Source organism: Lathamus discolor, chromosome 6 (assembly GCF_037157495.1).
Source record: "Lathamus discolor isolate bLatDis1 chromosome 6, bLatDis1.hap1, whole genome shotgun sequence".
Taxonomy (NCBI): domain Eukaryota; kingdom Metazoa; phylum Chordata; class Aves; order Psittaciformes; family Psittacidae; genus Lathamus; species Lathamus discolor.
Window position 1 is genome coordinate 75352846 of NC_088889.1, and position 27498 is coordinate 75380343.

At 39.1% G+C, this 27498-nt stretch overlaps 1 protein-coding gene and 1 long non-coding RNA gene across 4 annotated transcripts in view; one reads left to right on the forward strand and one right to left on the reverse strand.

Moving 5' to 3' along the window:
- Window positions 1-26833, forward strand: part of SHISA9 (shisa family member 9) — a 180133-nt gene extending 153300 nt beyond the window's left edge. Inside the window, exons 3-4 of the mRNA XM_065686267.1 lie at window positions 7417-7572; window positions 26463-26833. Of these exons, the coding sequence (XP_065542339.1) occupies window positions 7417-7572; window positions 26463-26833 (527 nt within the window). The remainder of the gene's footprint in view (window positions 1-7416; window positions 7573-26462) is intronic.
- LOC136017731 (uncharacterized) overlaps window positions 18704-27498 on the reverse strand; it is a 75637-nt gene continuing 66842 nt past the window's right edge. Inside the window, exons 1-4 of one of the 3 annotated variants that reach the window (XR_010614061.1) lie at window positions 22247-22350; window positions 21624-21664; window positions 20511-20612; window positions 18704-19958 (exon numbers count right to left, since the gene is read on the reverse strand). This is a non-coding gene — a long non-coding RNA (uncharacterized LOC136017731). Of the gene's footprint in view, window positions 19959-20510; window positions 20633-21623; window positions 21665-22246; window positions 22351-27498 lie in introns of those variants that run through there. The other 2 variants (XR_010614059.1, XR_010614060.1) reach the window with 2 other exon arrangements.

A 27498-nucleotide genomic window follows, 5' to 3' on the forward strand; every position in this document is an offset into this window, starting at 1 on the left:
GTGAAATGCTGCTGTGGAGCGCCATTAATTTAACAAGAGATGAAATTTCATTTTATGATTATGTGGAGAACAAGACCATGCACATTTGTAACAATTAATAAAGCAAACCAAAGAGTTTAAGAAGATTGCTGTTTTGGGGCATAACCCTTAGTGTAAGGTGTAACCACACACCTTTCAGAGAAAAAGTTGCATATAAATACCAGTGGGGCTCTTGCACCCTTCAGCCACACATCTACCACATGAGGGACCATACATATTAGTGTAAGTTGTATCTAATTGGTGTGTGTCCTGGGTTCAGCAGTAGCAGTCATTTTTTCTCCTTCTTAGTAGCTGTGCAGTGCTGTGGTTTTGACTTTCAGCCTGGGAACAGCGCTGATAACACCAATGGTTTTAGTTGTTGCTCAGTAATGTTTACTCTGACCAAGGACTTTTCAGTCTCATGCTCTGCCAGGGAGGAGGGGAAGCCTGGAGGAAGCAGAAACAGGACACCTGACCCAAACTAACCAAAGAGGTATTCCATACCACAGCACGTCATGCCCAGTATATAAACTGGGGGCAGTTACCTGGGAGGGCTAAATCACTGTTTGGGTCGGGCTGGGTATCGGTCGGCAGGTGGTGAGTGGTTGTGTTGTCTTCACTTGTTATTTCCCTTATCATTATTATTATTGGTGATAGCAGTAGTGGTTTGTGTTATACCTTAGTTACTGGACTGTTCTATCTCAACCTGTGGGAATTGCATTCTTTCCATTCTCCTCCCCATCCATCCAGGAGTGGGGGGAGGAAGGGGGAGAGGGAAGTGAGTGAGCAGCTGCGTGGTTCTGAGTTACCATCTGCGCTTAAACCACGACGGTGTGCAGTCTAATTCTGATATGCCAGCTGTTGCCTGGCATACCCTTTTATACTCCTGCATGCAATGGTGCCCTGGACGTAAGTATCCTTTAAAAACACAACATTTAATACAAAACTGAAGGGGCAAAGAATCTAAATAAAAAGACAATGACAATGGCAATTGAGTACCTACAAAGAGAGAAGAAGTTCAGAGAGGGTCAGTTCAACTGCATAGGGACAACTACAGAGAAGCAAAAGCAAGTATATAGACCAAGGATTTGAGCTGCAGATCAACATGAGCCTCAGTCCCATCAATGGAGAACAGCCTTATTATCAAGGAGGAAAGGGTCTGAAAGGAACTGGTTTACAGGCATAGGCTAGTTGTTAAAAACTCACAGCTTTCATCACATCTGGAATTTTTCAGAAATGGCACCAGCAGTTTCTGTTGGTAAGGTTTGTAGGACTACAAGTATGGGTTTGCAATGAGGGATGGACTGTTCATTAAGGACTGTAGTGATAGGACAAAGGGTAACGGGTTCAAACTTAAACAGGGGAAGTTTAGACTGGATATAAGGAAGAAAATCTTTACTGTAAGGGTGGTGAGGCATTGGAATGGGTTGCCCAGGGAAGCTGTGAATGCTCCATCTCTGGCAGTGTTCAAGGCCAGGTTGGACAGAGCCTTGGGTGGCATGGTTTAATGTGAGGTGTCCCTGCCCATGGCAGGGGGGTTGGAACTAGATGATCTTAAGGTCCTTTCCAACCCTAACTATTCTATGATTCTATGCTGTAGTCTTATAATTGAGTATAATCCACTCAAAACAAAGACGCATATTGGTGGCAGTGCAGTTATGGATAGGAAGGGAGCAATTTTGTACTGGTATTGTCTAATCACTCGCACTCACAGTTTTCGTAACTGTTATTTTCAATTTTAGTTAGTTCAGGCCATAGTTTTTGCTCTTGAGATTCTGAAAATGCTCAGCTGTTATTATATTTTGCTTTGTATCTTCAGCTTTCCCCCCTCGACTTCCACCGTCCTTTTGTCTGTCTTATTCTTATTCCTTTTGTATGCATGTCTGCAGGTGGCTTTTATAACAAAATCTCACTCTGCATTCCTGCCCATCCCCACCCTCTCCTGTTTTGTTACTGTATAGCCTGTCTCATTGTTCTTTTCCTCATGCCTGTTAACTGCTCAGTTACTAACAGATTCCATTCTGTGCCTATGGAGTCTTCAAGCACTGAATCACTGACTCCATTGCCACAGAAATGAGTGAATCCTCAGGCCACTACAGAAAAGGTTTCTCACTCCTGAGGCTGAAGAGGAGGAGAATAGTGGCTGAGCTTAAGGGGTGTTCATGGCATGTTGTTGGCTCATAGTGAACAAGCTTATTATTGCTAGCAGCCTACTGACGTATCTTCCTCTAGCCCCGAGTATTTCCCGTAACCCTGGCAGCTCCTTGACAAGAATAATCAAATTAGGTGAGCAGCGCAATATATTCTACTAACAGTGCAGGAAACAGAACAAACAAACAAAAAGTTTTGGGACTTTTGCCTTGTCTTACCATGTTCATACCCAAGGTATGTCAGGTGTTTTCATCTTTGATTCCTATTTGTATTTAATAGTTGCTGAGATGCTCATTCCTTGATTTCTGAATGAAGAGCATAGATTAGATACATCATCTTAATTGGATAGAGTGTAGCATAACTACAGCAACCAACTACATTATTGTTGTCACTGTGATACACACCAAAGTAACTCCACAATTCACAATCAAGGAGAGGAGGAAACACTCAAAAAAAAAAAAAAATCATTTTCACTTGAAAAATGCAGTAAGCTGTTACCTGTGACATCTGTATACAAGTTTCAATTGCACAGGCTGAGAAATAGGTCAAGATAACACAGAGATATGGTAACGATAAGTCTTCATTAACTACTAGAACTGCGACCAGAAGCTGATGCCTGAGCCATTTAGAAGGCTGGGATGTAAAACCTGTCTGTCTCATTTCTGCCCAGGAGGCGTCTAGCTTTTGTGGGGTGAGCTCTAGCATGCTTTTTTAAAATCCTATTCTGGATCTGGTAGTTGGAAGACAGAAAGCAAATCACTAATACTTTGTCCAGAATGACTCCTCAAAGCCTTGGGAGGGTAGGAAGCAGCCTGGAATCCTATTTCTTTGCTTCAGCAGAAAATAAGAAAGGTTGTGAATACTGCAGGGTTTTGACAGTAACACCAGTGCCAAACCAGTCTGTTTCTGCTACCAGATGTGGCGCAAACAGTTTGTTGACTCTCTGTAATGTTCATATTCTCTGTCTTTTAAAAACTAAATACATAAATTGGCAGTGGCACCTTGCAGCTGGTTATATGGAATACTGTGCTGGACAATGTACTGGTGACAGGTTGCCAAAAGTACTGTATCAGCACAGCCACAGCTTTCAGTTTAAAGTTGCTCCCACTCAGTGAAGCCAGCTATTTTCAAATAGCAATCACAGAGTATCTGGTTTAGAAGTACAAAATCCCTAACTTGGCACTAGAGGTCAGTGATAAAGTGTCCTGGGTTCAGCAGTAGCAGTCGTTTTTCTCCTTCTTGGTAGCTGGTGCAGTGCTGTATTTTGACTTTTGGCCTGGGAACAGCACTGATAACACCGATGTTTCTAGTTACCACTCAAATGTTTTAGTCTGACCAAGGACTTTCTGAGCTTCATGCTCTGCCAGGGAGGAAGGGAAGCTGTGAGGAAGCAGAGACGGGCACCTGACCCAAACTGACAAAAGAGGTATTCAATAACATAGCACATCATGCCCAGGATGTAACGGAGAGTTACCCGGAAGAGCTAGGCTCTGCAGGGTTGGATGAGGTATTGGTTGGTGGTCGGTTGGGTGGGGTGGGGCTAGTTATTGGTCTTCTGGTGGTGAGGTGTTGCATTCTCTTCCCTTGTTATTTCCCTCATCATTATTACTATTGGTGGTGGCAGTAGTGATTTGTGTTATACCTTACTTACTAAACTGTTCTTATCTCAACCCGGGAGTTGCATTCCTTTCAATTCTCCTCTCCGTCCCCCCAGGAGTAGGGGGAGGGCAAGAAAGGGGGGGAGTGAGAGAGCGATTGCGTGATTTATGGCTGACTTTGTTTAAACCACGACATAAAGCTAGTAGGGATTTTTCTTGGTAAACTTTCTTCCAATTGAAACCACTCCCTTGTATCCCAAAATGCTTTAAATAATCCAATAGACTACTATTTGCTCAAAATTTAACATTTATTTTTATCCAATTTCAGAAAAAAAGACAAATTCTCAAATTGGAAAATCTCAAATTTCACAGAGAGATCTTGAGAAGCCGTTGTACACAAATTTATTTCCTGAGAGAATTTCTATTCAGTATTGCTGAGACCAAACCATTATTTACAAGTATAACACAACACTGACAAGGCCAATGCCTTTTTTAGTTACAAATATAGATTGCCACAGAGTATGCAAGTCCTGTTTTAAACCTCCTTGCTGCTCACAGCGAAGCCTGGACTCTCCCCAGTGGTTAGACTTACACTCTCCATCCCCGTGTGCGCTGCAGCATTTGCATCCAAATATAGGTGAATTTACCCTTCATCACTACATTAACTACGTGTGGAGAAAACAACATACTTATATTTTCCATTTGGAATTCTCCCCAAAAGTCCCATTTGCTCACTTACCTCTAGAAACCCAAAGCTAAGGAATCAGATCACATAGTTCAGTGAGCTTACAAACAAATGCAACATTCAGCAGTTACAGACAGTTAGACTAAAACTTGGTATGATTCAGATTTAGGCAAATGTATGGATCAGGCTGAGATTTTCCTTTTAGGCCCTAGGAATCTGTTCCAATGGGATTCTCTTTATAAAGAGGAACTGTTCTTCAATATGGTTCAGTGCACTTTGCCAGAGTTTGGCCTTTCGCTTAATTTACTCTGCACATGGCTAACTGAATGAGTAATTTGAACTGTCTTCTATGTGATGACTTAGTCTTGTGTAAGCATCTGGGTATGAGTGAGGGGCACCGTGCAGTCACTGCAGCAATGAAAGAATGGTTGTCATTAATTGTTTGAAATTCATAATTCGGGAGATTTCTGGGCTTTTAACAAGACAAAAGAGCAAAGATGATCTGGAAATGGAAAAAAAGGTTTCTTTACATCTTCACAAACACTCAAAGAACCAAACCCAGCAATATAGTCTGCCAGGGAAAAACCTGGACAAAACCCAAGTACACAGAATTCATTTTCCCCAGTATGATTCTCAGGTAACTTTCTTCATTACGTTTCAAAAAATGATTGAGTAAAAATTATAGGTCTAAGTAAGAAACATAGCTAAAAAAAAAAATAGAACAAACCGGTTATGGTTAACTATACCTTATTTATTTTGGTTTTGTAAGTCTCCACAGCTGCAAGGCACTTTGACAGAATAGAAATACTGGTGATACAGTACTTTCATCACAGTGAAATCATGATGTTTTGACAGGTGGAATAGTAAGAATTGTCACAAGTGAACTTCATAGTAGTAGCATCTATGAAGTGCTGATTTAGCTCTACTCAGAAAACAAAATTAGTGGATGTAGTGGAAAAAGATTGACACCTTCCTTACATTATAGGTCCCACCCATGCTGGTGTCTTCAGAGCTGCCCTGTTACCTGGCTGCGCTAGCATTCCTCCTCAAGTGTACTTGTAGATACAACCAGAAAAGAGAGATATTGGGAAGATATGGATGTTTTGGAAAGAGTGGTCAGCTATTTCATGGTTCAAGCCACTAGAGTAAGAGGCTTTCTTCAGCTGTGCTCTAGAGACAGAATGGGAACAGAATAATAGGATTTCAGGAATTCTTGCTCTAAGATCAAGACTTAGTTACATCAGACATGCCAGTACTACAGCAGAACAGAAACTTGCTGAGAGCTTCTGTTTATTAGAAAATAGCAATTCGTTAAAATAGCAACTGTTTCTGTGAAAGGGTTGACTTGATAAACTTACCCTTTCAAGGTAAACCTATCAAAAAGGATTCAAAAAATGTTCCTATACTTTTTGGAGGAACTCTGAATGGAAACGTTTCTGGGTTTCAATCCAAAATAACATTTCTCTTTTTTAAAGTTAGACAAATTATTTATATATTATAATTTTGAAACCATAACAAAATGCTTCTCCTGATCTGACACAATATTTGAAAAAAAAAAAAATAATCCAACTTCAGATTTGATTTGTTTGATAAAAGAAAACAAATTTACAGGAAAACTTTCTTCTTATGGGAAGATCGAAGGAGGTGATCCTGCCCCTCTACTCTGCTCTCGTGAGACCTCACCTGGAGTATTGTGTACAGTTCTGGTGTCCTGAACACAAAAAGGATATGGAACTGTTGGAACAAGTCCAGAGGAGGGCCACGAGGATGATCAGGGGACTGGAGCACCTCCTGTATGAAGACAGGCTGAGGAAGTTGGGGCTGTTCAGCCCGGAGAAGAGAAGGCTGCGTGGAGACCTCATAGCAGCCTTCCAGTATCTGAAGGGGGCCTATAGGGATGCTGGGGAGGGACTCTTCATTAGGGACTGTAGTGACAGGACAAGGGGTAATGGGTTCAATCTTAAACAGGGGAAGTTTAGGTTGGCTATAAGGAGGAAGTTCTTTCCTGTAAGGGTAGTGAGGCACTGGAATGGGTTTTCCAGGGAGGCTGTGAATGCTCCATCCCTGGCAGTGTTCAAGGCCAGGTTGGATGAAGCCTTGTGTGGGACCATACTGAAAACTGTTGAAATTTAGGTTTACAAACTGAGTGCAGCATACAATTCAGACCAAACTTTTTAGAGACTGGAATCAGACACCAATAACAACTAATAAATTGTGGCACATCCTGTAAAGTATTCAGGCTATATTCTCTACTATAAAATCAACTCCAGAATGGATATGGGGTGAGTGCTGCGATAGAGCTGTACATAAGCAGTAATTAGCTCCTGCTTTTAGTTATGTCTGCTACAGAAAATGTCATCATCTTGTGATTCTGTGATACCGTTTCTGTCATGGAAAAGGAGAAAACATAAGGACAAAGTGCGAGCTTTGAAGAATTTACCTAAGGGTGGTCATTAGCCAAAATTGCACTTTCTGCACTGTGGGGCATGTTGTCTACAGAATGCAATATAATGCTGTGCAAATAACCAAGCTGATTCTGGTATTAAAAGCTTATATGCAGCAGCCTGCCTGATTAAATCAGCCTGGCTATTCAACTGCAGGAGACAGTGATACTACTGCCCTGTATTCAAGTCAGCTCAGAATAAAATTCAAGTTTTGGTTTGTATCCTAATGCTGCAACAAATTCAGTCTTTGTGTTGGTATTCAATTGTTCTAAAAACCTATTTTTTTAGTTCCAAGGTAATACTTTTTATACAACAGTTAACAGATATAGCTACAATCATGTCAACCTTTAATGCCATTAACTGAAGTACAGGTTTGCTGTACTCAAAATCCCACTTCATAGTAAATAGTGTTTTGTTTCATTAAATCTCATGATTCACTCTAAACTGTGCTGAATAATGATGTTAAAACCCTAAGACTGGTTTATTTTTTCTTAATGCTTGTTTGTTTTCTTTAATACAGATGCACCACAGATGAATAATGTCATGCCAACATCTCCCCTCCTTCCTCAGATGGCACATCAACATTCGTATCCCAGCCTGGGACAGATCACAAACCCATATGAGCAACAGCCCCCAGGCAAAGAGCTTAACAAGTACGCCTCTCTAAAAGCAGTTGGTAAGTAAGCAACATGATGCATGACTTCTCCTTCAGAGCAGCATGTTGTATTTGCTGTTGTCAGCTGACATTCTGCTTCAAAGTGAAAAACAGTCTTGCTTATCTAGACTAATTCCTCACAGAATTTCATACAGAATACCATGTTAGTTAGAAATGTAAGAAAATTACATGTAAGTATTGGTGATCGCATGCAGGTAGTTAGAAATGCATCCAAAATACCTCCATACCTACTGCACACCATTCATCAGCAGTCTTCACCTGATACATACAGTGTTAAGCCTGACTTCTTTATGCCCTGAATATACCTCCCTATGCATTTCAGTATGTATTTTCTATACCTATCTCAACAAATGAGAGAGAAAAACATCAGATGTGTTGCAAATGTAATGCGTATAATTTAGACACCTGCTAAATACTTCCCAAAAGAGAAGGTACTTGTACATTTCTGAAGTAAGAGCTTTCCCATTTTCTGCAAGATGTGCGTTAGTAGGTCACTGAAGCAATGTTCTGAGGCCTCATTACTTCAAACAGAAGTAATCATCAGAAAATTCCTAATAGAGATCACAGTGTGATCAGGCTATTTCCTGTGACTGATTAATATCATATTATGATTTTAAACAAAGAGGGGAAGATCCTCAAAGAAAGAGTTATGGCAGGGCAAAAGACAACAGTGGGGAAAGATGTCAGTATAATTTTCGTATTGGAAGCATGAGTTGGTAATACATTTCAGTGGCTGTAAATACCTGCTCACACCATATGAAGACAGAAATCCTTTATCACCTTACGTTTCAGTCCCTTCTAGGCAACACTAAATTACAAACTGGGGGGGGTGTATTCATAGCTTCTCACTAACCCTTCCTCAGCTTACACATATGGATGTTAACATCATTCCCCCTGAATTTAGAGCAGTATCACACTGCCTATTTCCAGACGGAGCTATTTAGCTCAGAAAAACCTCAGAATAGCTGAGAACATTCTGACTTAGGAATCTAGTATTCATCATGCTGGAAAAAAAATTACATCACAAGTTGACATTCCTTTATCTGAACTTCAGGATAGCAGACCTCTAACAAAATGTATGTTGAAGCCCCATCTCAAATAATTTGGCTTTGCTTTATCTTGCTGGCTTTAATTGTTGCAAGTAGCATTTTTAAATCTGTTTGTCAAAGACAAGGGTTAATTCTGCTGAATTCTGAGTTCAGACAGAGTAGCTTTATAATTCGTTCTTCAAAAGGTGATACTGTGTAATGATGTGGTGATTGTCACAGATTTATGCACTGATATCAGCCTTCTTTTTCAGATGTCAATTTAGGTCAAGCCACTCATCAAAGCTAAAAGGTACTTAAGCATAATAAAATGAGAGATGAAACACTTAAAAGAACCTTCTCTCATCTGCCCAAAAGCCACTGAATGTACTTGGGTTTTTTTAATTATTAAATTAGAATGTAGATGTTTCTTGGGTGTCTGAGTACAAGTTTTTAATGCAGCTAGATTATAACCATACAGTTAAATCAACCTTGAAAGACTGTGCACTTCAATTCCTGAAGTTGCGTAAAGCCTCTCAGAATCTTAAACTAAATTAAACATAACTTGCAGGGACATTTTCTTCCAGGAAGATTGTACCATCTTCCCATACTTTCCCCCTATCCTTCCTTTCTGCTCCCTCCTGCTCTCTCTCCCCACTCCCAGAGCTTTCAGCAGAAAACAGTAGAGATTTTGAAACTGCAATACACTCACCCCTTCTGCCTGGAGCAAGAGTTAAATATGCTCAGTTTATAACCACTTTCAGACTCTGAAGGCCACGATTCCTCCTAAGCGATGCTTCTTGAGTACATCGCAAGGTCACAATTTGGTTTTTCCATAACGCCAGCCAGGTGTGTGTTTGTGACCACTCCCGACATCAAGCTACCCAGACCACACATTGCAAAGTTCAGACTGGCTTTATGAGACTTGTGAGAGAAAATAGCAACCAGCCTCCATCAGGCCTACCAATACAGTTTTAACCTGACAACATCTTTTGAACAAACAGACATAGACTGAGTTCACCCTGACCTCATATTCATGTCACAGGGCGATTGCATTTTTCAGATGCTAACTTTGAGTTGCATTTACTCATCCCCATAGCAGGTTAATGAATGAGTGTAGTCCATTTTCCTTTGCATTCATTGATAGTGGCTTGAGGATGGATTCATTTGTCACAACAGAAATGTAATAAAAGATGTGTTCTATATTCCTCCATGTGTTTGAGACAAATCATATGCATTTAAGTGTCTCTTACACTGCATGATCCCATTGGTTGGCTGTAGTGCACTTAATTCTCTTCTTTAAGGGTAAGGAGAGAGTGGAGGAGGAAGCATTCCTATTGCTTTGTAGCAACTGTAGCTATAGTACATTAATATCACTCATTATAATGTGTCCATGAGTGGCAAGAAGTTTAGATAACTGAAAAAGGGATGCTTTACCAGAGGCAGTATTAAATTAAGTTCCACACAGCTGCTTTCTTCTGGATTACAGATGTCCTAAAAATTTGTCTCTCTAATTTTAGAAGTGAGCTATTCATCCCTCAGTGACTGGATGCTGTGAAAATTCAGTTCACAGAAATGAAGCGAGTCACAGTGATCTTGATCATGTTCAGGATCTGTATAAAATTCAGCACCTAGAACTCAAGCACTTGTGAAAACAAGAGACACAATGCCGTTGCTACTAATTTGCATTGAAGCAAACTTATTAATTTGCATTTGTGCTGAAAGAGGATGACCAATACCTTGTTACTGAAGCCAAGTTGACCCCTAGGAAGCTATTTTAAAGCTACACCCTAGACTCCAAATCATAAAGCCGAGCAGAGTGCAATTTGAAGTAGGACTGTTCATGCATGTATGCAATGCAGCGTGTGCATTGAGAGTGTCTGATTCAGCACAACAGGGGAGAACAGAGTTAAAAAGGCCAGTGTGGTTTTATTTTATTTAAAAAGCAAAATATTTTTATGTGAACCAGTTCAAACTGCACAGCAAAACCCTTACTCAGTGGAAGAGGATATTTTCCTCATTACTTGTTGGGAATTTCTTTGTTTGTTGCAGCCTTCAGAATTTCTTAAGCACTGACCAGCGGCTACTGACCAAATTCACCTTTTCCTGTTACTGCCTGCTGGCATTTACATGTCTGAATGATTTGAGGACATTCTGTGCCTATCTTATATTCTCTCATGAGTGCTTGGAGTACAAACAAGGTAATAGTGAGGTGAGATTTACTTACTGTTTTCCTCACTGCACCAGAATTTCACTTTCCTTACACATATCTTAACACACACACCACCAGGGAATAATCAGCAGAAGGTAGAGGACCCCTTGGAAATGAGTCAGAGAAACACATACTTCTCAAAAAGAACAGATAAGCAGTCAATCCATCTGCCAGTATCTCTAAACTATCTGACTGATAAGTGCACCCTGTTCATCCATTATTTGTCCCTTTTTTGAGCCAGAGAATCTTTTTTAACAGTGCCAAATTTGTCCCACCAAAGAATGTACTTTTGCAGTATTTGATTATTTATGTGAAAAGTGGAAAAAGAGGTTTTTCTGCATAAATTATTCTTATTTCCAGTTCATCAACCCTGTTTTTACTCCATGCTCAAATGGTTATTGCTCACTTAAGCAATCCTGACATGCCTAAAGCTACAAGTGGATGGGGATCTTATATGTGAACACCTTCATGAAATTCAAGTCCCAGGACATACAAAGGTAACTCGTCATAAATCTTTACACACATCATTTAGACACATTCAGAAAGGATGAACAATCCCACTTCAAGCTGCACTCTGCTAAACTGTAAAAACTGGAGTCCATCTTCTTGCTTAATAAGAGTTTCCTAGAGCTCAAATGTGCCCCACTATCCTGCAGTATTAGCTGTATTTATTCAGGGCAATTGTTCTGCAAGCCTGGCTCAGAAACAGTTCATTTTCTTTTCTAAGTTTCAAGGAGTGCAAAGTGACCAATGTTCTTTAGGGCCTTTTGGAAAAATTAATAAAATACCCCAAACCCAACTTTCTAAAGCTGCCAGAGAGGTGCCCAAGACATACATGTGCACACTGAGAATACAAGTATATCTACAGTTTAACACAATTATATTTTATATTTCTTTCATACATTTTCTTCTTCCTCTCTCCCTTCACACACAGACCCTTAGGGAACTGGCTGGGCAGGACTTATGAAGAGGTATCTCTGCTGAAACTAAGACCCAGAAAGCCATCAGTAATACTGGTAGTCTCCTGTGGGATAAAATCAGATCTAATTGACTGGATATAGTGAAGCTAGAAGGAGGATATAATTGGCAGCAGACTCACCATCACATAGGTGAGACTACAGCTCCTAGCATTACTTGAAGCTTCACAGTTCTTTGATCTCAAAGGAAATGTTAGACAATGCTCCAGCTCTGCTTGCAGCTGCAGAACTCCAAAGATTCTGCAAATCTGACATTCAAAGAATAAATACCTCCTCTTCAGGTTACTGTTTCTATGTAGAAAATATTGTGGCCACAAGGACCACAAGGCAACATCTCACTCCAAAAGGTGAAGCATGTGAGAAAACAGTCTGATTTGTCCTTCACATCTACATACACAGAAGGATACAAAGGGGAAGATCACCATAAGGTTAACATTTTGAATCATCCTCCTGTCTGATGTGAAATCTGGTAGTGCCTTCTCTTAAGCTTCAGATCTTCATTTTCATAGAAATAAGTGCTGATACAAGATCGGTCTCATGAGAATAGAAGTGACTTCACAACTGCCCCATAAGAATCTGATACCTATCTCACCAGAAGAGGAGATTCTGTACAGTTCCCTATTGCTCTCTGAGCTGGAAAGAAATACCGTAGTTAGAAAAATGGAAACACCCAACAGGGAAAAAGGCCTGCCCTTCCATTCACAGGGGTTGAAATAGTCCACAGCTGGAAGAAAAACTGCAGGATTACTAGACATACTATGATTGTGGTACTTTACTTCCCTAAACCAGCCCCATTGTTACAGTGACAGGTAAATATCCATGTTTCTTTATAATGCTTAAAAAGGAATTGCGCTTTCATTTCAAAAAGTAAAGAAATTTTCAGCTACTACTTCCATAAGCACTTGCACAAAAATGGATTTAAAAAATCTGGGACATGGGAGTAGCTCCCTGTATTTAACACCATGCAAACAGGGAAGTACAGATTAATGCATCATTTGTCATATCCAGAGAGTGATTCAGTTAAAGATTTCATATATCTAGAGGTATGTTCCATTACATGGGTAATAATAGTCTGGGCAATCTGCCCGATTCAACAATGGAACTATGGACCTCAAGGAAGTATAACATGAAAGCTTGGTATCTGTTTAAAATTGTAATTGACTTCGGCCAGATTTTGAGCATTCATTTGTTAAGGAAGTCTTTCATACTTTAATCCTTGCTTCTCCTTCAGGCACAGGATAAAAGCCAAGGAAGAGCCAGCTCCATCTCATCACCCCACTGCTGGCACTGTTCCCCCAGCCTTTCCATTGCCCAGCCCGATGCAATGCCAGTGCCACTGGTTCTACCTTCCTCTCTGCTGAGAACCCCCATCCCTACTCCATATCCTGCCCAGTGCATGCAGACTTCCAAGAGCTTTTCTTGCTTCCCCAAATCATTTAATTGCTTTCTCTGTTATTTACCATACTGGCTTCTGATACCCGCAGGCACTCTGTCATAGGTAAATAAAAACCTGCTTGGAGAGACTTGATCAAAATATTTTTTCCTATTTTATCATCCAGCACACTCATTTCTTCTTCTAGTGTGGTAACCATATTTTAATTATGAATATGTTGTTTTGTGGAAAGGCTTACTATCTTGAGCAAGATCATCTGCATCGCTAACATTCTTTTACAACCTTTCGAAAGAAAAGACTTTTTCACATAAAATCAAATAGTTTAAAAATCAAATTAAATTAATTCAATAATTTCGGTGATATTCTTTCTAAGGCTGGGGAATTCTGCTGTAAGCAATCAGACATCCAAGCAGCTTTTGCCCATACCATCCTTTTGCAAATACATGGAGCTGGGAGAGGGTAACAATTTTGGGATACATGGGTCTTAGCAGAAACAATATCTATGCTACTGGAAGGAAACTGCAAATAGTCCTTCTTTTACAAGAAGCAGTTTTAACACCAGAATAAGATGCTCTCAAAGATTTCCATCTACGTGTCTCATTTTTAAGACTTTAGCAGCACACTGAACTTGTGAAAGAAAGGAAATATCACCTTTAGGTGCATTTAGTTGAGGCATATTCTCAGGATTTTTCAGTTTCTGGGTTGGAATCACACCTAAGGAATTTGTTTTTTTCTGAATTTCGTCCACTAAATGGTCTTATGATGAAGACTATTTATAAGGAACTATTAAATTCTTAACCTATTTTTCCTGCCAAAATAGCAAATTTAAATCTATGCATCCTTAAGTGTTGTTCTTGAAATTGATATTTTTTCCACCCATGTTCTCTACAGTAGATCTCCTACAATGGAGAAACAGCCATTTTATCTTACTACCAGCTTTTCATGTGAAAATGAAACCCTCACCAGTGAAGGTCAGATTATAAACGCCACTTCACAATCCATCAGTTATACATCACAGAGAACTCAAATCTTTCCACTAAAAACTAGGTTGGTTCTCTGGAAACCAGTTGGTTTTAAAAATCCTTATTATAATGAATCAAAATGAAACAAAAAATAATTTTCTCCCTTATATAACACACAACAGGCAGATCTACAACAGCAGCAATGTGAGTCCAGCTGACTGCTAGAGAACACTGCTCCTTTAGCGGCTTTGTACTGTCTTTTGACTGACTTTTTTCTTTGAAGACTGCAGTCTTCAGAGGTCACAAGCTTCAGTAACCAGCTTTATTTCCGTTTGCTGAGATCATTGATGGCCACAGGAAGGAAACTAATAAATCTAAACCAAGCACAGGTTATTCAAACCTATTTCTATGAAATATTAATGAATTATGCATGAGAATTTTTTACACATTAAGTGATGTGAATACCTGAGTGAAACTTTACTGTTAGGCAATGACACTAAATGAAAGTGAACCGATGAAAAACAAAGTGCAGCTTATGCAAAGACAAAGTCTAATCAGATCAGACATTTTCACTTGCAAACATTTTTAAACAACCTTTTTCTTCAGACCAGGAGAAAAGCCAAGAAGGACTCACAAGCAAACCCCACTTGTCAGTGGTTTATTTTGCACTATAAACACCTATCTACATATAAACTTCTCATTCTGCAATGCACATTTTTTCTTATCATTACTTAAGAGTAGAGGTTAATCATAAGCATATGTAAAGAATTGTTTCACAATAACTTGCAGTTAAATAGCAGCAGAGTGGGATTCTAGCTAAAGTCAAGATTTAATCTGAAGCATGACTTTTACATTGCCAGCTGTGGAGCCCACCTATCAATCACACAGGTGGTTCTGAACATGCTCCACTCATGCTTTCCTCCTGGACTATTAGCTGTGCAAGGCATTTATGGCAATATTTTTGCAAGTAGAGTTTCATACAGGTGCTCAACGTGTGATACCCTGCAAATGGTTCTTAGCAGTGCCAAATGAGAGTTCTAAACTCAGCACATGGAAGTGAAGTTCTAAATGATTTTGAAGTTTCAACTTTGAATGAATTCTGGGGAAAAAAGTCTTGGAGAAAATTTTCTTTAATTAAAAGTTTCTCTAACTAAAGGCTTTCATGGACAATTTGTATTTATTGAGTAGTCTTTCAGGCTGACAATACTCAAACATAAATCAGCTTACAATGACTGAGCCAAGAGTTTCAGTTTTTAAAACTCCAAAGGTAAAAATGAAAAGTAGCTTTTTAAGGAAGAGCTTTGATTTAAATTTTCCCAAGAACTGACCAAAGAATAGTGGAATGAAGTCAGACAGTATAATTCTGAAATCCCACTACATTAAAAGCTTAATTAAGGAATAAATTTAGGAGTCTGGTGTTTGGGAAGCATACTCAGTGAGAAACAGACTTTAATTCCTATACTCCTACTTTATTTCCCATAGTACTACTGGTTCACACTGGACTTATTTTTGTATGCAAGTATTATCTCCCCAAGTAGATCAGAATCTGCCTCAATGTGGACAACAGAGCTTTAAACTATCCCATCAAGTCTGTTGCATTTACAATGTTTGTGACATGAACATTAAGGTTGGGTAATTTAAAGCAGTTACAAGGATTACTTTGTTGCAAAGCAAGTTTACTCAAGAAATAATACGGATTTTTGGTTCTAACCTAATTAAAAACCTCAGAAGCTTCCATATTCTTCAGCTTTGTGCATGGATATGTCACCAGCAGTAGTGTGATGCTCTTTAGAATCACCCATGAATATCAATGAAGACTAGTAAGACAACTGATAGGAATTAATCCGTTATTAACAATACAGTATAAATAGCAGCAGCTATCTGCCTGCTATTTTGGTTCTGCAAAGGATGTTCTAAAGACAGTAAATGTGTTTAAGAGAGAAATTACACAGATAAATGCCACAAAGATCATTGCTTTACACCTACACATGCATACTATAATAACTAAGGGCTTGAGGCATGGAGGAAGAGTAGTAACATGATTTGTAATGCCCACACCTAATTTTCCCTAAAGTCTTTCCCCTTTGAAAATACAAAGAAATGAAAGAGAAACTGGGGAGTAGGGAGGGAGAATTTGATATCTAGCAGTTATGATACTACAGCGTCAAAAAAACACCACAAAGAAAATACCAGTCTGTCCCATCCTAGTGGTAATACCAAATACAACAGGTAATTTTTATAGTGGGAAAGTCTGCAAAGCTTTCTGGGCTATGGAAGGTGCTCCTGAGAAAAGTTCACCTTCGCTTGCAAGCAACCTGCCCCAGGAAGGAGGAAGATGTGCAGCTCCACAGGGCTGGTTCTCACTTCCCAAGTTAGGTTTAGGATTGCAGTGCTTGGGGAGAAGGGTAGAGGTGGAAGCTGAGCACGGCTCAAGTCTGTGTGTGCAGTATTAAATATTCATTGAAGTCAGCTTCATTACTGATTCTTGTTGACTGTCTGCCAGAAGTCACAAAAGCTTCAGTTTTATGTGAAGGCTACTCAGAGGGTTCTGTTGAGAACAGGCATTAGTTCTGCTTGGTCTTTGGGTTTGCCCAATCTGTAAGAAAACCTTATGAAACTGATTCTGTTCTGACAACGTAAATTAGGCAATTGCCAGGGAGCACTATTTCTTTTCAGTCTCACACATATCTCTGGTTTGGAAAACTCTGACAATTAGGCAGAAGACTTTAATAATACAAACGTCACGTAGTCTAAGAGGAGACAGGAAGGGAAGGGAAGGGAACGAAAGGATAAGAAAAAAATAACTACAACTGAATGTGTGCAGGTACAGCTATGGAATGAATTCCTTAATAACTCTCTCTTAAAAAGGATTCCTTCTGGCAAAAAGAAGAGAAAAAGATAACCTTCTAATAGAAAAAAAACCTCATGCCATGGCCAATTTTAAAAAAATCAACTTCAATATAGAACAATTGCTAAAAATTCATTAAAATTATAGCAGTAAAGAAACAGATCAAATAAAAGCAGGTCCTACAAAAAATAGTTATTACATCACTGAGGCTATTTTCATTTAACCAACACAATTTGAAAAGCCTTTAGGCCTCATTCTGTATTCGGAAGTAATGGTGCAAATCTGGTATGATGCCAGTTGAGAGACAGAAAAATGCAAGTTTATTCCAGCATGTCGTGGTTTAAACCCAACCACAAACCTCGTCCACTCACTCTCCCCACTTCTTGCCCTCCCCCTGCTCCTGGAGGGACGGAGAGGAGAATCGAAAAGAATGCAACTCCCACGGGTTGAGATAAGAACAGTTTAGTAACTAAGGTATAACACAAATCACTACTGCTACCACCAATAATAATAATGATAAAGGAAATAACAAGAGGAAAGAATACAACACCTCAACACCAGCTGACCAATAACTCACCCCACTCCCCCCAGCCGAGCACCGACTGATACCTCATCCAACCCTGCAGTCCCAACCCTTCCGGGTCACTCCCCGTTACATCCTGGGCATGACGTGCTGTGGTATGGAATACCTCTTTGGCTAGCTTGGGTCAGGTGTCCTGTCTCTGCTTCCTCCCAGCCTCCCCTCCTCCCTGGCAGAGCATGAGGCTCAGAAAGTCCTTGGCCAGACCAAACATTCGAGCAGCAACTGAAAACATCCACGTTATCAGCACTGTTCCCAGGCCAAAAGATCAAAACACAGCACTGTACTAGCTCCTAAGAAGGAGAAAACTGGCTGCTGCTGCTCAACCCAGGACACAGCACTAAACCCACATCTAAATTATGTATTCAGAGCCCTGAACTCGCTTTTCTGTGTTCTCACACAGCTTTCTACATCACAACTAGGAGCATTTGTAGCTGATTCAAACACATGTTTAAGAGTTATAACCAGCAGTACACTAGAAGAAACAAAAACATTTAAGAAGTATAAAAACTTAAAATGAAAATCAGCACACAGAATGCCAACAGCAATGTGTGAAAAAAATTAAATTAAGTTCATGCTAAGAACAGTTATTACACATAAATGTGGGCAGGAGCATAACAGCTTTTTCAGTCTCCATTTTGACACCTTCAGGAAAAACAAACATGCATTTTCAGATGCTTTAAACAAGCTGAAGGTCCTCACCACCCAAAAAGGTTGCAAACAGTTTCATAGTATTGTTGAAGTATGAAAGCATTGCTGCAAACTTTTCACACAATCTGATTTGTCTTCTTGAGAAGCGTTAAAAACCGTCAGTGAAAAAGCAAGCAAGCTCAGTGAAGGAAGAAGCAGAAGAAGCCTTTTAAGTAAATCTCCTAAGTGTAACCTCTTTGGCTTCAGACAGTATTTTTAGAAAGCAAGCCAAACCCTCATTTTCTATAATCAGTTTATGCTGCAGACATGCTTTCTTCAGAAATTAAGCATGACAGCATGACTCTTAGACAGTTTCTATTTCAAAAGGCAAGTTTTCTTACCATATATAAGGTTTCCAGTAAAACTCAAAGTGATAAATATGCCTAAATGAGATAAAATTAAATAAACATTTCACAGTAGAACTTTCTGTATTTATTTGCCATTGTAGATGCCATGGAAGGACATGAGCTTATGAGGCCTTTAGGAAGAAAATAATGAAAAAACAGATTTACAGTTACTTACAGGACAGCCACTGGCTGCATTTGCAAAGAAGTCAGAGATTCGAATGAGTAATTCTCTTAGATTTCTTTTACAATTTCATCCATTGGTTCATGAACAGAACTGGCAATCTAATATCCTTCTCAAACTTATCATTCTTTGCACAATACTGAACCAGCTGCTTAACATTTTGATGCTTGAATTTAAAATGTTCAATCACGTGAGGATATAGCAAAGTAGCGCAATCTTTGTCTGCCTGCATGCAACAGATTTCAGGTCTCCTGAAAACATTTACAACTTGACTGCTAATTTAACACGATGTAGCTACCACTTGCTTCCAGACTGACAGAACCTATTGATTCTGGAAAAGCTCTGAGGTTTGGAAAAGCTCTGCTTTAATTTCACTGCTTAGATACAAGTATGCTGCATGTCATTGGTCTCTACATTAGGTACAATGTGTGTGTGTCTGGAGTATTTTAACCAAAACCAAATCATCATATCACTGCAGCACTTCATAAAATTGAATCATAAATACTGCAATTTAATACTATTTAAATCAAGGCAGTCAAGTATACAAAAGCAAACAGGAAAAGCTAGTTTTCATGTCCAAGGAGAAGCCTGTCTAAATTTACATAGTAAATAAATGTTTTTAAAAAGAAAAAGAAAACCCAGACTTTGCAGTGCTGGGCTTATTTGGCATGCTGTCAGAAGAGGGCGTTTCTGCTCACACGACATGTGGCTGCTCTTGTGATCCAGGGAACTATAGCCCTGAACATGAGATACCAGCTATGATGTCTGATGCCTGAAGAGTTAGGCAAATTCTTTCTCAGTGTTCCCAGACAAGCAGCAGCCTTCACTGCCTGTAGTGGATAAAGAGAACACTGCTGAGACTGAAGGCTCTACTTACCAAGTCTAATTACATTCCTATTCTAAACCATTTCTAATGCATTTCAAAACCCAGAAATATTCTGGCCTCTTCAGCCTTTCAGAAACTGTCAAGAAAGTAATCAATAGAAAAGAAGAAATGTTTGGGCCTACATATTTATGTTTCATCGTGTCTGATACGAAAGTAGAATTTTATTTCACTGGGAAAACAAATTCAGTGTTGTTTCTGGAGGTGGACAAGCTCCTTCCAAATAACATCTGCGGAAGAAAAGGTTGATATGGTGTGCCTTTTCATGCCTGGTCTCTCTCCAGATCACTATAAGAAATGGTTAAATGTACAAAGTGATAAAGGTGCCCAGGAGAGGAATAACACACAGTCATAAAAAGTAGGTTCCACCAGAGTTACGAAAATAATTTATGTGTAGTTCTATACATTATGTATTTTTCTTTACTTCTATCAGGATAGGGAATAAAAATAATGAGAAAGAATTCACAGAAATAAGATGGCATCTTCCTTTTTTAGAATATCTTAAATAAAGGCAAACTGGTATTAGAATTTTTCAAGGAAGAAAGGCAACTAGTTAGGTCCTTGTTAGTTTTTTCCCCCTCACTCAAGAAAAAACTTGTGCTAGTTTAGAAATTATATTTCTCTGATATTCAGATAAATTCCTGCAAAAAAAAAATCTCACATAGAGTTGCCTTATATCTTGGAAGCCTTTGAACATACTGTCTTAGATGCCAGCTTAGAAAAGCAAATGAATAAGCAATCACACATTCAGATGGGATCAACACCACCACCGCCAAAGGCAGCAACCTAGTATCTCCTTGGGCAAAGTTCTCATTGTGTCTTTGAGCCAAGTTTCATTACCTTTTTGTCTTCCCTGGAGTTTTCACTTTCATCACTTGGAGAAAGAAGTGCAGGGCTCCCGTAGCTTCAGGGAACTAAACTCTTGTCTCAGCAAAGTCATGGCTGTTGAAGCAAAGTCATGGCTGTTGAAGCAAAGTCTTGTTATGAAGTGTTAAATATTACATAGGGATAGCTTTACTGTTACACAGAACACACCTACAAATAGGCAGTTGGTGTATTTAGCTGTTACTTGGTGTGTCACTAGTAATTTCATTGCTATCCTGTCCCCCAGTACTTTCCGTTGTTTTGCTTTCTGCATTTCTAGCCCTAAATTTGAAACACAGTCTCTCTGTGGCTAGAATAAAGCTCAAGATTTCACAAGGCAGTTCTTAAAATATGTTCAGATAATGAACAATCCTGTGAAACGTCTACTGGGGTATAGGATTCCCTCTGTATTTTTGCACCTTCTGACTGTGACTGAAAGCTCTCACTGAAGCTTTTTTCTTTTTTCTTTTCTTTTCTTTTCTTTGCTTTGCTTTTCTTTTTTCTTTTCTTTTTCTTTTCTTTTTTTTCCTTTTTTTTTTTTTTTAATGTTTTCAGAGCTTTTATAAGGGCTCACTCCTTTGTGGATTCTTCTCTCTCACTTTAAAAGTTCTTCAAATCCTGGGTGCCTCCTTTCACAAAAGCTGTAGGACATATTTTCTTTCAGGGTTCTATACATTTCCCATAGCTATAAGTAGTGCAAGAATTCAGTCATTTTATGGGCCTTCAAAGATAAGAGGATTAGCAATGAGGAAGAGAGTAAAAACTACTGCTTCAGAAGTACCTAAGGCCTCCTTAGTTAGCTGTACTTTCTACACAGAAATTCTTATAACTGCAGCGTTTTACAAGAAAAAAAGAAAGCAGTACACAGTGCTGAAGCACATTCACATGACTTTGTGCCAGAAGTGGTTACACAGCCACTTGGAAGACTACTTAACTCAAGGACCAGATTATTACACAGCTTGAGGGCCAACTCTCAGCACAGGTAACATATACTCCAGTGCACGCACTGAGAAATTCTGACCCTATTATAACCACAAAAAATTTTGCCACTGATTTTCAAGAAAACATATTTTCATCCATGGTACTTACCCTAGAAGAGACTCCCTGGTTTATAATCTTTTGTTCTATACCTGTGGATTAGGAAAAAATATGTGAAAATTCAAAGATTGGTCATGGCCAGTCCTCGATCAGCTCAAGAGCAAGGCTTGTCTCTGTTAGTGACAGATGTAGCCAGAATGGTGAAACTTCAATCAAATTGTACTATCAAAAGCCGAGTCCTTTCTGGCTACCTCATCTAAATGAGCCTAAAGTCACTGCAGTTTTTCTGTGAATTCCAAAGTCCTTTCTATCCCAAGCAGCTTGGTAGCTATCTCCTTTCAAAATCAAAATTCAAGGAATAAAGCAAGAGTCCGAACCTAGGTATTTGACACTGATACTGGCCAAGTCAAGATCAAAAGAAAACAGCCTTTAAGGCACTGGTGGATTCAGGTAAGAGTGAGGAGTGGAGTCATACCACCTTTTACATAAGCTCATGGTTATACATGAGCTCCAACTGTGTGGGATTTCAAATCTATATTCCCTACCCAGAAAGGTACACCCCAGCTTCTGCTGGAATGGTCCCCACCCTAATGAACTTGTGCTTCAGAATGAAGAAAATTCAATATTTATTCGTCTAGAAAGACAAAGGAATATAAAGCATCTCTTTTACTTACTAGTTAAGGTGCTCAGCTGGGAAGGAGATGTCCTTCTTTTGGTCCTTATATTGTTTCTTTATTTTTTCAGTTATTCTTTCATGCACAGCAGGAAGGAAAGCCCAGATTCTCCCCCCTCCCAGGCACAGGCTTTAGGTTGGAAAAAAATCATACTTTAACATTTTTTCCAGCTGAACAGCTACAACAGTAACTAAATTTGTGGATGCATTACCTTAAAGGAGTAAAAACCTTACAAAAATATTGAAACTGAGAACATTTTTATAATTAGCTGCCAAGACTGGAGGGAGGGAATATAAAGAAGAACACTCAGAATTAAAGCCCTTCTTTTCCTATTGTTCATTTGGCAATTTTGCAATTCTAATTCTTTACTCCCTTTGCAAACATGACAGTGATATCTTTAAATCCTATTTTACTGATTTATATACAGAAGCCAATGCAAAAAGCACTTCTATAGCACCTTTCATCTGAAAAGTCAGTTACTCTACAAATAGCAATTAAGCTTCCTAACACTTAACTACCTCCTCCAATGTGTTAACAGCTCATTTTACAGCTGGTGAATCCAAGACAGAGGGAAGTTGAGTCATGTACCCAAGGTCACATAAGAAATCCATCCTGTAACTTCAAACTGTCTCTTCACATGTTTGAAGTCCACAAACTATTTATAGGGGCTGGTTAAGAAGAAAAATAAACTTTCTGAGATTCATAGTTAATTTCTAAAAGAATTGGCATGAGGATACCATAAACATCCTTTTCTTGATAAAATAGCTGTTACAAAACCATGCTCAATTTTAGTCTACTGAATCTTTTCTGCTTTGAAAATCAGAAGAAAAGTCCCTGTTTCTGCATGAAACTATCATCAGGTTACCCACACTGGGGCATAGCACGCTGGTATGAGGAAACCTATAATCTAGTCAGTACATTTCAAGACTTGCCAAAAGCCGTTTTGAAAAACTGAACAATTTGGGTGTATCAATGCATTTTTGCTACTTATTTGCTACAATGGTACTTCCCCCACCTGGTACATGTGCCTATGTGTAAGCTGGAGCTTGTATGCTGAAAGGAAACTGGGTTTTTAAGAGGTTAAAACATTAGAGAAGGAGACTGGCTTTCAGCGGTAGCATGATTCTCCTAGGCATACATAAGAAATACTTAGGCAAAGCCCTACAAACCATAATTTGATCAGGACAAACACAGACAGTAGCTCTCCCACACTGTCAATGCCACACGAAACACAACCAACCAGCCAGCTTTCTGCTTGACTTTGCTGATGAGAAAAAAACAGGCTTTGATCTGTAAATCCTCTTCAAGCCCTAGAAGTTCCTAGAAAGGGACTATATGCTAACCTAGTTTAAGTAACTTTTATAAAACCATATTCACAGAATTAATCATTTAACTTTTTGTATGGTCATAGAATCATAGAACAGTCTGGGTTGGAAGGAACCTTAAAGAGCATCCTGCCACAGGCAGCAGGGACACCTTCCACTACAGCAGGTTGCTCAAAGCCTATCCAACCTGACCTTGAACGTGATCTTCTATAAGAAACAAATACATTTGAAAAGTTTACATCTAACATTGTATAACCAAGAGCAAAATCACAGATGTGCCATAGGTACAGTCACTGTCAGTCTCATTTCTTCCTTGCTTAGTGTTTACAGTGGGGGTGTTGTTTATGTGGAACAATATTACTACATACTCTCTGTGAGGACATCAATCTTGATGTGTTTGGAGATTTGAATAACATTTCCGATGTGTGACAAGATTCAGAGCCCTGGGACCACTGCTGGCAGGAGGAAAGGTGTAAGTGAGGAAAAAAAAAGAAACTAAGGAAGTAGCTCGAGCTTGTTGTGGCCTTTTCACTCGGCCATACAAAAGAGAAAAATGGCACAAAAAATCAGGCAATACAAATATCTGCAGGTTTGGACATCATTTACATAACTGCATCACCACAGAAGTCATTATTTGCCTTCTACTTGATCATCAAAGATCTTGGTAATGTAAGACAAATTGTTGCAGCTTGTCTAAGATGAAGTTAAAAGTACAAACTTAGAATTTTATTCTATCATTACATGAGATTAGCTTAGTTTTTAATTTTTCTATGCAAATTAAACCAATTTAAATGTGAAATAGCCAGACAAATGTATCTATATTAGGAGCTAGACATAATTAACTACGCTGACTTTAAATCACATAAGTTAGCGTGACTTCTCCTAGATAGACAAGGTCTAAGCCATGACATAGAAGATCACTCTCCCAACCAGCTGACTTGCAATGCCTTTGATGTAAAAACTTGTACAAATAAATACTTGTGTGGATAATCACAATGCCTTTTCTGAAACTGTTTCTCTCAACTATCGAGAAATTAAATGAGAAATTACAAATACAGACTGTATTTCTCCCCTGGTTTTATTCAACTTGCATAACACTGCTTTGTGGCACTCAGTGAATACTAACAAATTAAAAGTACAAGCCACATTTAGAACTTGAAAATGCTCTTCCAATGAGAAATAGGTACAACCTCTGAGTATTCAGATTACAGATCTCTAAATTAAACAACTCATCCCAAAAACAAAGCAGAAATTGGCAGGTTCTCTTTGTAACACATTGCAGGTCTAGCAGCAACTGGAACTGCTCATCCTGCACTGAAATGAGAATAAGCCATTGTCTCCATTCTGGGATCTGTTTAAAACAGAAGACACCTGTATGCTGTAGGAAAGCAAGAACTCATAGCTTAAAGAAAACCAAGAGATGGAGATGAGTAAAGCACACAAAGCCTAATTTTATAGCACAAATGAGCAATTTCAGCTCATCAAAGAGGAAGCACCTCTTTAACGACAAAACTAAGGATTTAAGCGCAAAGTCCAGTTGCAAAGTCATTATACAAAAAAAAAAAAAAATGTCATGAGATGATAAACAGCAACTGCTTTTAGTAATATTCCTCCCTGCTGAGGGGCCAGGACAAGAGGGATGCAGACCCGAAACCTGAGCTTGAAGATTAATATGGTGCTCATGGGAATTTCACCGCCCCGCATAAAGACCCAGTTCAGAACTAGAGAGGAGAAACTGCAGAGTGTAACAAAAGCCTCCTAGAAATACTGGGGAGAGAGAAAAAGAGGGAAAATAAGCAAAAATAGTGCAGGGAATTAAAAACCTACTCATCCTGATAAGAGGAGCTGAGCTGTACAGACAGCTACATGTAGGAGACTTCTGCAGAGAAGCCTTACATGGCATAGCTTCAAGGAAAATGGATGGGTCTAGCCAGCGTACAGCAAAAGTCAAATCCAGACTGACACAATCATATATTCAAATCACACCACTGCTGTTTAACACACCACGCTGTTAGTTGATCTACATATCTGGCAGCATCTTAAATAAAAATCTAGAGTTTTGAAGGGGATAAATAAACGTGCTTTACATAAAAGACAAGATCTTCAAAAAACAAAATTCAGTTAAGCTTGCCTTAACCCCTGATACTTAGTCTCAAAACTGACATGAGTTGCTGGAGTGCTGTAGAATGCCTTTAGCGTCCTGAGCATGGCTTTTTAAGCAAGGCTAGCAATACAACAACCATGCAAAAACATGCACTGAAAGACACTTGTCTAGGAAATTGCAGAGGGCAAACTTGTAATTTGAGAACTGCAATGCAGTATTTGTTGGCAGGGCTACTGCTGTATTTCTTAGTGACATTGGCCTCAGAAAATTATGTCAGAATCTGGAATTCAGAATTCTCATTGACTGTAAAATCACGGGGTCAATACATCACCTTCAGCAACCCAGAGAATTTTCAGCCCCATAAAGCATTAGTGAACCTCCAACCATTTAGAAGAACAGATTCCATCCTTCACACACCACTGGACCTTACAACTGGCTTGGTTAAATACCCACATGCCATTTTGCATTTAAAGGGATGTGCTCTCATACACACCTGTCCCCATACTGTAAATATCAGCACAACTTGAATGATACAGGGCAGACACAGTCATTTGTTAGAGGGCACCAGGTTTTAGTCTGAATACATGAAAAGCCTAGCATAGCGGCATCCAAAAATATGCTACAGAGAGAAAATAAGGAGTGGGAGGTGGCATGAATTGCTCCTGCTGGTGGACCTGTGAGTGTATCTAGTCTGCAGATATAACTGCATGACATACTGTAAACTGTAACATTTTTCTTGTGTCCAACTGATTTTTTTTTGTCCTCTACCCTCTTTACATCCAAATAGCTGACAAAGTCAACGATGACTTCTACACCAAACGCCGGCACCTTGCAGAACTGGCTGCCAAGGGGAGCCTGCCACTCCATCCAGTGCGCCTAGATGAAAACAGAGCTTACACGATCGACAGTGGCCTAACCAAACAGAATGGGCAGAAATCCAGAATGGCAAAGATACACACACACCCACTAGGTTACAACGCCCACTACAAGACCTGGGATCCCAATGACCAGTCTCTCAGACGGCAAGTGTACGCAAACAAAGGGAAGCATGGTATGGGAGACCCAACGCTAAGCGATCCGCTGACAACCCGGAGCCAGCATTATTTGGGCCCACAGCCATACTTCATAACTAACAGCAAGACAGAAGTAACTGTTTGAGTTTGGTTTCCTTTTCCTTTATTTTTTTTAATGAAATCCTTTAAAAAATACACACAAATACACATACAACACAAACACTCAACTGAAAGGCAAAAAAGAAATTTCAAAATATAAAATAATAATACAAAAGAAAAAAAAAAAAAAGAAGAGAGAAGGAAGGAAATTCCACCAGGACACTCTTGGTATCCAACCAACTGTAGGCCGAAGAGTGGGTTAATGCCATTCAGCAATACACACTGAAGGTTGAATTATAAACTCCATTTATATTTCACAATGGAACACAAACCCTTGTGACTAAATTTTTTTACTTGAAACTAAAATCCATGATGAGAAGTAGCACAATCTATAGAAACTTTATGTCTGCTTAAATATTTACACTATGTTCCTGCCTTGAGACAGAGGAAGAAAGAGAGAATAATATACTATATTGTTTCAGAGAGGAATTTTGTATAAAACCTATTAATAATCACTAGACCTGTGAAAAGCCAAGAGTAAACATCTTGGTACAGCCCCTAACATCTACTATTGTAACATCTACTTTCATACCAATCTATAGAAAACGCAAAAAATACAAATACAATAAAGGACAAAGACTCTTTCACAAGGAATTAATGAAGACTGTTACGATTAAAAGCATATGGAACCTTTCTGGCTGGCAAAGAATT